General features: G+C 30.5%; 3 protein-coding genes across 4 annotated transcripts; 2 read left to right on the forward strand and 1 right to left on the reverse strand.

The window, feature by feature from the left end:
- The first annotated feature begins 379 nt into the window (after positions 1–379).
- Nmd3 (60S ribosomal export protein NMD3) lies at positions 380–4445 on the forward strand. Its single transcript, XM_069130816.1, has 11 exons — positions 380–578; positions 805–939; positions 1291–1441; positions 1504–1638; positions 2139–2247; positions 2398–2548; positions 2915–3057; positions 3146–3297; positions 3549–3664; positions 3749–3931; positions 4075–4445. Exons 1-11 carry the CDS (start codon positions 538–540, stop codon positions 4268–4270), a joined length of 1512 nt encoding a protein of 503 aa, XP_068986917.1. The 5' UTR covers positions 380–537; the 3' UTR covers positions 4271–4445.
- Positions 4446–5816: 1371 nt separating this feature from the next.
- On the reverse strand, positions 5817–8006 carry LOC138188786 (uncharacterized). 2 transcript variants are annotated; one of them, XM_069130828.1, is made up of 5 exons: positions 7575–8006; positions 7179–7477; positions 6919–7112; positions 6453–6645; positions 5817–6292 (listed from the first exon to the last, which is right to left on the reverse strand). In XM_069130828.1, exons 2-5 carry the CDS (start codon positions 7247–7249, stop codon positions 6019–6021), a joined length of 732 nt encoding a protein of 243 aa, XP_068986929.1. In that variant the 5' UTR covers positions 7250–7477; positions 7575–8006; the 3' UTR covers positions 5817–6018. The 2 variants fall into 2 exon arrangements, with proteins under 2 accessions (XP_068986929.1, XP_068986928.1); XM_069130827.1 differs by having other exon boundaries at positions 7179–8006.
- Positions 8007–8034: 28 nt separating this feature from the next.
- Positions 8035–11526, forward strand: LOC138188861 (uncharacterized). The gene is made up of 5 exons (XM_069131003.1): positions 8035–8069; positions 8151–8529; positions 8608–9826; positions 10671–10911; positions 11474–11526. Exons 3-5 carry the CDS (start codon positions 9488–9490, stop codon positions 11524–11526), a joined length of 633 nt encoding a protein of 210 aa, XP_068987104.1. The 5' UTR covers positions 8035–8069; positions 8151–8529; positions 8608–9487.
- Positions 11527–11536: the final 10 nt, after the last annotated feature.

Here is an 11536-nt window from a genome sequence, read left to right on the forward strand (position 1 = left end):
TTACTTATTCCTCTACAAAAGCAATCTTGGAACTTATCAAAATTTTTTATGAAATTACACATTATAAATTATTTTAAAAGATGTTAATTATTTTCAAAAATAATTTACATTCAAAATTTATAAATTCAAATAATATATAAACATAATTTATCAGAAGATTTAATATTATTATTAACTAAGTATTATTTGTTTATTTCCCATAATTTCATATCAATTTAAAAACATCATTAAAAAAGTAACGATGAATAAATAGTATGTGTAAAAAAGGGAAAGCTGATTAAAAATCTCTTATAACATAATATACACACATATTGAAAATTAAAAAATAAAAAATAATTTGATTATAGCTATAGATAAATGTTTTAATCCTGAAGTCGGTATCAATTCACACGTGCTTATGATTCAGTAGTACCAGTAGTACATGTTTAGGCTTACGTATCGCATGTATTTCTGAGCTCATTTGTTATTTCTGAATCGTTTAATTCTGTTGAATTCGACGAAGTTATTTACGAAAATCCGTAAAAATAAATAGAGATAATGGAAGTATTAAGTGAACCTGTTCGACAAGAATCAATGATGTAAGTAAATATAACCTTAAATTAGGTATTATAAGAAATAGATAAATTTCATAATTTGTTTTTATTATATTTGTAAATTTTTAAAGAAGATCAGAATAAAATGTTTTAAAAATGATGTAACTATTAAGTATTTGTTTTATTTCTAGTAAATAGAAAAACATAACGTCAATAAATTATCTGGAATGTTACCGTATGTGATTAAAATTACGAATAATTACATTTTTAGATTATGTTGCATCTGCGGTATTGGTATTGAACCAAATCCAGCGAATATGTGTGTGGCATGTTTACGAACTCAAGTAGATGTCACTGAGAATATTCCAAAGCAAGCAACAATTTATTTTTGTAAAGGCTGCGAGAGGTAATATAATACAATTTATTTTCCTATTTGTTAATTTCTAAATAAAACGGTAGGAAAATAAACATAAAGGAAATGATAAAATCTTTCTTATTCAAAATATTGTTTCATCTTTATTTTCTCAACAAAATTATGCAGCTGATATGAAAAGGATATGAAAATTGAAGTTGAGCTTTTAAAAATGTATTATAATTATTCCTATATTGTATATATTCACATTTATAGCCTATATTACTATAAAGTACTGCAGTAATAATATTGCTGTTATGAACATTCTGTTTATTAAACCTTTTCATATATTTGTTCAATTATCTCTCTGAAACTTACAAGGTAAGGAAAGTTTAATTGTTTTAGGTATCTACAGCCACCTGCGGAATGGATTCATGCGGCATTAGAATCCAGAGAGTTACTAACATTATGTTTAAAAAAGCTAAAAGGTCTGAATCGAGTGAAATTAATTGATGCTGGATTTGTGTGGACAGAACCACATTCTATGAGATTGAAGGTATTTATTATTTAATAGTTTTATTGTGAAAAAATCATTTTATTATTACACTGTATCTTTAGGTAAAACTAACAGTGCAAGCTGAAGTTATGGGTGGAACAGTCTTGCAACAAGTATTTATAGTTGAATATACAGTAAATCATCAAATGTGTAATGATTGTCATCGAACAGAAGCTAAAGATTATTGGCGTGCATTGGTAAGATTTGTACTATGCGTAAAGGGTATATAGCGCGGTTGTAAAACTGGGAAGAAGCTTTTCAGTGTCAAAACACGTAATTTGCTCAAGTACTTTTAAAGGCGTTACAATATTGATTTAGCTATTTCAAAAATGTGTGCTCTGGTCCGTGGTAACTAACAGGCTAATTTTTATCAATATAGTAATTCTTATTACGCAAGGAATGGCAAATACTTGATGTACATATAGCTTATATGAAATACATATAGCTTTTATGGACGATTACGAGCAGAATATAATTTGCAAATAACTTTTACAATTCGAAATTTAAATTGCCACTGGAAAGCAGCTGCTGCCCTAGATGTGATGTCAATGAGTGTACCTTCTTAGGTTTTAATTTACGACCATGCTTATATCGTTCCCACCTGATATATTTTAATTAGCCTTATAATAAGAGCAAGGTAAATTTCACTTGTAGTAATAAAATTATTTTCTCTGTTTACAACTTACACTTTACAAAGGTACAAGTACGACAAAGAGCAACAAATAAAAAGACGTTTTATTATCTAGAGCAATTAATTTTGAAGTACAGAGCACATGAACAAACTTTGGGCATAAAACCTATTCATGGTAAGAAATCTGAATTATTTTATAATATTATTTTTTTAAATATTATTAGAGTTATTATTATTAAAATATTATTAGATAAATTATCAAAGAGTTTAAAGTTTCCATTTACTAAATATAATAATCTATTAAATTAATTGCAAACTTTTACAGAGGGTCTAGATTTCTTTTATGCAAATGAAGCGTCAGCGCGCAAAATGGTTGATTTTCTTTCAAGCGTTATACCTTGTCGCTATGACCATTCTAAAAAACTGATATCGCATGATATTCACAGCAATATCTACAATTACAAAGTTACATACAGGTAAAGATCATTTAAATTAGTAAATTGATATAAAAATACTGGATATGAATGCTTTCATTATTCCTTATTATATAATTAACCATTAGATTGTTTGTAGTTGATTGCTTGTAGTCATTTATACATTACAATTTTTTAAATACTTTTCTGCCTATTTTTTGCATCTGATACCAGATCGCTTTTCGCCGCTTCGTTTTTTATATTCAGTTCCTGTGAAAACTAATCTTTACCAGAGTATCATATGAATAACATGTCAATTCACCTACATGATTCCACTGCTTCTGTTCACTTGGTTTATGCAATAAAACCATTCATAATAACGATCCTCTAATTGTTTTGAACAATGTGTAATCGTAATTTCTCTTATAGTGTGGAAATAGTTCCAATATCAAGAGATAGCATAGTATGTCTTCCAAGAAAACTAAGTCATCAACTTGGAGGGATAAATTCAATTTGTTTAGTATATAAAATTACAAATTTTGTACATTTAATAGATGTATCAACTGGTCAAAGTACGTGTAGTTCTCTAAAATTTGATACTTATTTATCTGATTTCTAAAGTAAAATTTAATTCACAAAATATACTATTTATTTATTTAGTCGCAGAATTAAGCGCTACACTTTACTGGAGACATACTTTCAACAGCATTTGTGATCCAAAGCAATTAATAGAATACACAGTAATGGATATTGAGCAAATAAAATTCAAGGATAGAAAATTTTTTCCTGGACAGGGAACTATTTCAAATAAGGTATCTATTATGTATCTAATTATAATATTTTCTCTCAAATATAATGTTTACAAGGGAAGGATTCTTCTCGGTTGAAACTAAAATAATATAAAATAACCAAATGGTTATAAAATTATATGCGTACTATGAATATTATTAACAAAACTACAAACAAAATTTTAAAATGTCAAAGAAAACATTCCTTTGTAATATTCCTCGGTAATCGATACAGATTTATAAATCTTTACTTACAGTCATATCTTTGTTTCTAGCATGTAATAGCAGATGTATGGGTAGTTAGAAGTTGCGATTTGGGACTAACTGAGAACTTAATTCATACACGGACTCACCTTGGCCATATATTAAAACCTGGTGATACTGTCCTAGGGTAAAAGAAAAGAATAAAAAAAGATAAAGCGCTAAATAATAAATAATATAATTGACAAAAATTAAAAGATGATTTTATATGTAGGTATGCTCTTAATGAGAGTAACATTAACGATGAGAATTTCGAAATGTTGAATAAAGACGTAGTACCAGACGTAATTTTAACCAAAAAAAATTATACACAAGATAGAGCAGCACGTCGCAGAATGAGAGATTGGAAATTAAAACATATGATACAAGATAAAGACAATATGGTCACAGATAATAAGTAAGTTATATAATTTTCTATTTAAAAATAACTACTTTTTTAGATATTTAAAACTAAGTATAAAGTAAAATTATATATTTCCGTTTACTTTTACTTCTTAAATTACATTGAAAAATTAAATTTATAATTATAATTTATTTTAGTGACTACTATGAGTTTTTGGAAGATCTTGAAGAAGATCCAGAAATGAGACAACACATAAATATTTACAAAGATTCTAGGAAATTAATTCCAGTTGATACTAATGAGTTATCTGATCCCAATTGTCCACAAATTACTCTTGAAGAAATGCTTGACGATCTCGCATTTGATGATATCGAAGTTTCTCATGTTTTGTAACAGTACTTTGTATACTATTAATCTGTTTTAACTTATTCTAATAGTGCTTTGCATGTTTAAAGTGTTCATCAGAATAGTTTAGACATAACTATAAATAACCCTAGGGGTTATAAAACATAACAATATAAAATATAATAGTATTATGAAACAAATAAATTTACTTTATTATTTGCTAGTTTCAGTATTTTTAATATTTAATATTTACTAGTTATATAATGTTGGCGCGCGCGCGCGCGCGTGTGTGTGTGTGTGTGTGTGTGTGTGTAAGGCATTAAAATGTTTATGTAGTCATGTTCTTCTCTATACTCCATTCAGTTATGCCATCATGTCTGTAGAGGCAGAGGTAGAGGTGGAAGTAAACAGCCGCCTAAGACGCCTACGAATACAAACCTAAACCTAACTTTTATCTTCTGCTTATAGTATGTATACATATGTACAAACGATAGTTGGGCAAGTTTAAAGCCTCGTGTACAAATGCATGTGGGATGTTCTAAGAAACGTCTATTATAACTCAATTGAAAATCAATATCATCAATGTATATATTGGGCTTTGATTTTTGTTAATTTTTTCAATTGGACAGTCGCGAGGTAGCCGGCAACACTTGCATAAAATAACAAGCAAATGAATAATTGATATTATTTTATAAAATAGAATAATTGTTATTATCGTGCGCATGCGATATCGGCGGTCGGCCGGTTTAAGAAAATAATAATATTTATTTTTAACCGAGTTGTTACTTATAACAGACATTTCTTACAGCCTCGCATATGCAGTTATTCACTAGTAACAGACTCGTGCGTGTATTATTACGACGACGTCTAGGGCCGGTGTCGTTGGTGTTGGACTTTGAAATTTGACAACAACGTCAAAAAATGTCTTAATCCTTTCAAGACGGTTTGTATCTTCTCTTGAAAAGATATTCGCCAAAGTATGATGACAGATCCTCCTCTTTATTTAATAAATTTATAATTAAAGAACAATTTAATAAATTTATAAAATTAATAGTAATTCAAATTTTTGTTCTCAGTCATTTTTCTAATTATTAAAAAGATGCAAATACCGGAAAATATTCATCAATGCTATAAAATTTTTTAGTTTAATGCTCATCTCATCAGAAGTTACATTGAAAACAATTTTTTACCTTCATTAATTCTTGCCTAACAATGCCGGATACGTTATTAATAAATTCTTTACAAATCCTTGGTTTATATTCTTCTGCACAGATCCAAGTATTTAATGTTTGAATACAAGGTAAGCAATTGAAAAATTGCTACATGTAACAAATTTATATGTAATCAGTGAATGAAAGTGAAGAATTCTAGTAAAGTTTCTGAGGTTAATAGGAAAGGGAGTTGTGGATTTATGTTCTTCCATGCATGTTGACACTTTGACGGCCACGCCGAAATCACATGTTTCGCTCAGGAACGCCACAATGTTTTAACACAGGGCACTGTTAAATGCACCAATGACCAACGTGGCCGTCAAAGTGTTAATAATTCTTGGGCATGTGGTGGTAGATCTTGCTAAAATAAATGTAAAAAATGATTAAATTTCGTTCATGTTTTATTCACAAAGGCAATTGTAGCCAAAGTTAATAAATATATGATAATATAAAATCATATAAGAATATAAGAGAGAATTAAAAACTTAAAATATGTAATATCGTAAAATCTGAAGTCCGTCCAAACCCAAAACGGAAGAAATCTGTAATAACGAAATAAAATAATAAAATAGAAATAAAAAATAGTTATTTTAAAATAACCTTCACGTATTGAGCAGCATCAAGTTCTTCATGGTTTACCAAATCATTCATTAAAAGTTTAAAATTTCTTATTTTCTTTTCTTTACGTGAATTCCTATTATGAGCAGCTGCCATTCTATTTCTTTCATAGGTTATTAACCTGAGGAAGCGGTTCCAAGCTTCATCAGAAACAAAGTCTTCTCGAGTTATATATTCTGTTTTAAAGCCATTCATAAAACGAATTCTTTTAGGTGGTATTTTTTTGATGAATGAATGTTTCCTAAAATTACATCGGAAAGAACAATTTAAAAATTGTATACTCCTACAGAGAATCACATATAATTCATGATATCAACAAGATCGAAATTAATTTCTACAACCCTCTTTAGACCAGTCCAATCATGAACATTTGAACAATTATTACAAAGTGAGTAATCTACCTTCTATTACCACTGTTTGGAACATTATTCATAGTACTATTACTTTTGTCTCCAGTTAAACAATCTTGTTCATTTATGGCTTTAATACATGTGTTAGAAAGATCAATCGCCATCTCAGATTTAGAATAGTCTTTATCAACGGGTTTTTCAAACAGCTTTTCTGACCCTAAATCTTTTTCGTTTGATGTATCATCTATATTTGCAGAATTAATAATATTGGTTAATGCTCTTTTGCAAGATTCGCCACTGTTAGATGAGGTTGACTTTAGGTAATTATTTCGAAAAGGGTACATCTAACTGATTTCAATGATCTTCAGATATATTGTCAAGTTTAATATTTTGAATAACATTTTCCTATATTTATGTATAATCGCTGCTCAGTCTTAGTTTCCAAAACATTCGCGAAGAACTTCAACAAAGTTTAGATTATGAAATCTGCGAGATATACCCTTCTCTGAATAATTACCAGATTTTTTAAAACATATCCTTTGAGGAACCGCATCTGGACGCAGTCGTTTTCTACTTCTTAATTCATCAGAATCATGGAACGATTTGTCATCAAAATGGTCGCTGCATATATATGTAGTTTTGAAGTTTGGAGTTGCCGATAAATTTATTGCGTCCATCCATTTCTTTCTTATTAATTCATTTTTAGGAAACCTATGTACGTTTATAATAAGAATTACTTTATTCAATTTTGAGGCAAGAAATCATAAATACACTTACATGTGAAAGCTACGTCTAGCTTTGGAAATTGGAGTCGCTTCTGTTTTACATATTATGCATTTCTTAGTCATGCTGAAAATTATTTAACCCATATAACCCATATAACTTATGAAATAAATACAAATACCACAGAGATATGAACACAAAATAAATAACGACTTTTAGTTATGAATGCGCATGTGTTATTAGACAAGGGCAAAGGAAGCCTGTTAGCAGCATTCTCTTTCTATTCCTATATCACCTTTTCATTCCTATATTGCCTTTGTTCATCCACTCCTCTATCTTTATAATAGGTATATCTATGTAAACCCAAAAGGTCAAAGGAGGCTCCAGCCACTAGTCACTGATATGTATGTATGCATATCAGTGTCTCTAGCAATGATATCAATGACTTACGTGAATTTGTTCCTGAAGTCAACATCTGCCAGCTAATAATTGGAGTTCCTTGCGCTTATCATGTGCTTAGCACCACCGACAATTTACAGAAATTTACAGAATAGGTGTGATAGGAGGTATTCAATATTATTTCATGTCCTACATTTTGAGGATCATCCGACTTCCCATTATCATTTTCGTGTCGCATGCGATGTTATCGATTCAGTATTGTTGTGATTTAAATTAAAACTAAATTTTCCTATGAAATTACAAATAAGGTAACAATAACAGTCAACAGCCAATAGTAACGCATACGCTGTCACGGACGCACAATTATAGGTAAAGTTTATTATAATTATACTGACAGTTTCTTATAAATAACTCGGAAATTAAGCCGAGCAGTAGTAACATGTACAGAACGAAGTTGTTTAGAATCATGCCCCCGACAACGTATTAAAAGATTATCGAAATCCAAAATGGCAGTTAAGCGGGGCACCCTATATATTATAAAACGATGTAATTATTTTTATTACTTCTCTCTAAAGCTTTTCTAAGTCTTTCTTTAACTGTAATAATAGTCATATATTTTTGTTCTAGTACTCTGGGAACTCGTAACAATATAATCCTTATCGAATCTTTTGAAAAAATTTGCCGAATTTTTTCAATAATCACACATTGTGGTAATAAAAAGCGAGATTTACAGCATGGTGATATATCAATATGATGAAATGCGTTTTACATACTCATTTCTTATTGAATGAAAATTGACTGATCTTTTGAATCGAATGATGTTTTTTACCGGAGGAATGAGAGCTCTTATCAATATATCACAACCTTTACGTTCTTACACGATGACTCATATATCGACAATGAAGAAGTTAATTGTTTGTTTTCCTTAATTAGTGAACAATGTTCAATTTAAGCGAGATACATTGTTTTTATATGAATTTAATTTGCAAATGTTTTACTAGCTAAAGTAAGTTTTATTTCTAGTTATAAGATTTTATCCAATTTTCCTTTTGAATTATAAATAGTATAAATAGCAATTATACAGGCTGGGGCATATAAATTGGGATATCTACATATCTCCATTATCAATGGTCGTATGAAAAAGTTGCACAGTTCAAAGTTATAGTATTTCGAGGGAAACAGACAGGACTTAAAATTTTATCGACATGATTGGCCCTCCATTGTCAGTTCATTAATTAATTAAATTCTATGTAAAGCGGTGCCGGATCTCTACCGGTCCACCGGAAATTTTCTCAAACTCCCGATGGCCAGCCCACCCCTGAATATAGGCAATGGTATATAATGTTTTTTCTGAAAGTCATCTTTTTTAGTAAGATTTCAAGGCCATTATTACCTTTTTAGTGGAACCATACATTTTTTTTTTTAATACATTAATCCATCCATCTCGGCATTATCTATAAGGAAGTATCAATACTTATTTATGTTGGAAAACAATTAATTTAGTAGATATTTTAACTTTAATTTGTCAAATTTAACGTATAAAAGATAAAGACAACGTAAACACAAGAATACCGTCTTCCGCGTCTTTCCAAGAAATGTTGTTAGATTGTGTTCTTTTCCTTATTTAACAGTTTGGTATGAAATCAACACTTAAAAGTAAAATACGAGATCCAGATGAGAGCAATCGGTTTGATGTACTATTACATCTTGAGCTGAATTTATATTGGCCCAGTAGCATTCCAGTTCAGTAATCCAATCCATTTGTTTTCATTCTAGTACAGTGCCGTCATTCCAGTAAGCAATCCGGCACAACGACTGGTTCTAAAGTTTACTTTTTAATCCAGTTTACCCCCCACCATCAAGAATACGGCATTCCAGTGTTACTGGAATCGTTTAGACAGTTCAATATCCTTTGCTGGTTGGAGCATAGTACAGTGTACACGAGTTTGTGTTTTTAATTAAAAATGGCGAAAAAATTAAACAAAAATCAAACTTCTAAGTTCGTTACTCTGTACAGAGAGCATGAGTGCTTATGGGACATCGCGTCTAAAGATTATAAAAATAAGGCTATGCGTGAATCTGCCTTGAAAAAGATTTGCGAAGATATGCAAATGGAAGGTTTTGGCGTGGAAGATGTTAAAAATAAAATAAAGTCTATTCGATCTACTTACTACTTAGAATTAGACAAGATTAAAAGGTCAACTACATCTGGTGCTAGTGGCAATGTATATGAACCTAAAATGAAATGGTTTACAGAGCTGGACTCTTTTATAAAAAATGTAGTGGTGAAAAGAAAAACGCACGTAAGTCAATTCTTAATAACCTTTATTATTTATTATTTAAAAAAAGAAATGTAGATATGCGTTAATGTATCATGTTGTTCTGCCATAGAAGCTTCCCGTCATTGCCAAGTAATTTGTAAACTGAGATTTTTTTTGTCCGACAGGCAAAGTGGAATTATTATTGTCCTGATGAGTGATATTCTCAAAAGGATTAATTTGATATCTCCAATCACCATGAACGAAAATAGAGTTAATGGTATCATCTTTCCGGCATGTTTATATATTACTACACAACCTGTAGTGATATATGAGCTTGTATTTTTTCATAGCCAATTGCAGAGGGCACGATCACGTAAACAGATCTCGGCACTTGCTAGAGAAAACCGTCCGATAATTGAGTCATGAAAAATCAACATTGAAAGCAATAAAGTTCACGTTGTTGCGAGATAGACAGAGATGAGTAGAGTGTTTCTGTATCAGTCTAAGATATTTGTAGCATGTCATTCATACGTAGAACGAGAACCTTCTTCCCTTCTATGTCGATTTCTCACAACTAGTCACGAGTCAACTTTCGAACGTATCTCCTCAGGCTACGGTATATGAGTATCGAGACCTGTTTATATGATCATATGTAGGTGAAACAACGATCGTGATCAACTAATGTCATTAACACAGCGCTGTTCTCTTTTTTTTGTAGTTGAAATTTAAGCTTCCATATTGTTTAAAGCCGATAATTTTTACACGTTTTCCATCGATGGTTTCATGGCACGAAGGAAAATTTCACCTCAGGAAATATTCCCTCGACTTGTTCGATTTTAATTTTTAATTAAAAAGAAAAAAAAAAAATTAAAAATTGTATTTTCAGGACAATAATGACAGTACACAGTCTGAATCAGAAAATAATGTCACTGCAGCCCCTACTATATGTTCTGGAATAGAATCACCTAAAACGAAATCAAAAAAGAATAAAATGTCACGGCTATCTTCAATAGTTAGTAGCGCGAAATTGCTAGAAAATGACATATGCAGAGCAGAAGAAGAAGATGAATTCGATGTCTTCGGAAAGCACGTCGCAAAACAATTACGAAAACTTTCAACTGAACAAGGTATCGTAGCTCAAGAAGAAATTCAAAGCGTGATAACGAAATATCGATTAAATGATCTGCGTTATTTCAATGATTAATAATAATCAGATTAAACTAACCTTTTAATGCTCTACATATTTCGCGCCAGACCTCTGGTACAAATTTTTATATAGAGGATTTAGATATCCGGAAGAAATGACTGAGGTTTTTATAATTTTACTTCCAGCGGTCAGGGAAGATAATGTGACTTCTAATATTAATTTTGTTGATCTCTTTGTGCTGTTACGTTAAATGTTACTTGAGACTAAAGATAATAATTCTTCAAACTTTATATTATAGCGATATTATGTTTCATATATCGTTTTATCAGTTTTTTTTTGTGTAAATCCATTATCACTTTCAATTCACCACTTTCGGCGGTTCAAAAAAGACTGAAACAACGTAGACATCGAACAATTTTCAATTAAACCATTGGTATGCAATTACTGAATTCATCGACTGAATTAGTGTAAATCCAACTTTAGCCCAAACATTATATCCCATTTGTTTGAATGACAATCGGTCGATGTCTATGTTATTCTAGTCCTGTTCGTGCCGCTGAAAGTGGTAAACTGCAGTGACAAACGATTCCAGTAACGCTGGAATG

The sequence above is a fragment of the Bombus flavifrons genome, chromosome 17 (assembly GCF_040668555.2).
Source record: "Bombus flavifrons isolate JBK064 chromosome 17, iyBomFlav1_principal, whole genome shotgun sequence".
In the NCBI taxonomy this organism is placed as follows: Eukaryota; Metazoa; Arthropoda; class Insecta; order Hymenoptera; family Apidae; genus Bombus; species Bombus flavifrons.

Bases quoted from the DNA above. Each gene is read 5' to 3' on its own strand.
- Nmd3 (XM_069130816.1), top strand. From the start codon at position 538: ATGGAAGTATTAAGTGAACCTGTTCGACAAGAATCAATGAT. The intron at 579-804 runs GTAAGTAAATAT...TTACATTTTTAG, and splicing joins GTTCGACAAGAATCAATGAT to ATTATGTTGCATCTGCGGTA. The intron at 940-1,290 runs GTAATATAATAC...TAATTGTTTTAG, and splicing joins TTTTGTAAAGGCTGCGAGAG to GTATCTACAGCCACCTGCGG.
- LOC138188861 (XM_069131003.1), top strand. From the start codon at position 9,488: ATGGCGAAAAAATTAAACAAAAATCAAACTTCTAAGTTCGTTACTCTG. The intron at 9,827-10,670 runs GTAAGTCAATTC...TTGTATTTTCAG, and splicing joins TGGTGAAAAGAAAAACGCAC to GACAATAATGACAGTACACA. The intron at 10,912-11,473 runs GTATCGTAGCTC...ATGTTATTCTAG, and splicing joins AAAACTTTCAACTGAACAAG to TCCTGTTCGTGCCGCTGAAA.
- LOC138188786 (XM_069130828.1), bottom strand. From the start codon at position 7,249: ATGACTAAGAAATGCATAATATGTAAAACAGAAGCGACTCCAATTTCC. The intron at 7,113-7,178 runs GTAAGTGTATTT...AAACGTACATAG, and splicing joins GCTAGACGTAGCTTTCACAT to GTTTCCTAAAAATGAATTAA. The intron at 6,646-6,918 runs GTAATTATTCAG...CTGCAAATATAG, and splicing joins GATATGTTTTAAAAAATCTG to ATGATACATCAAACGAAAAA.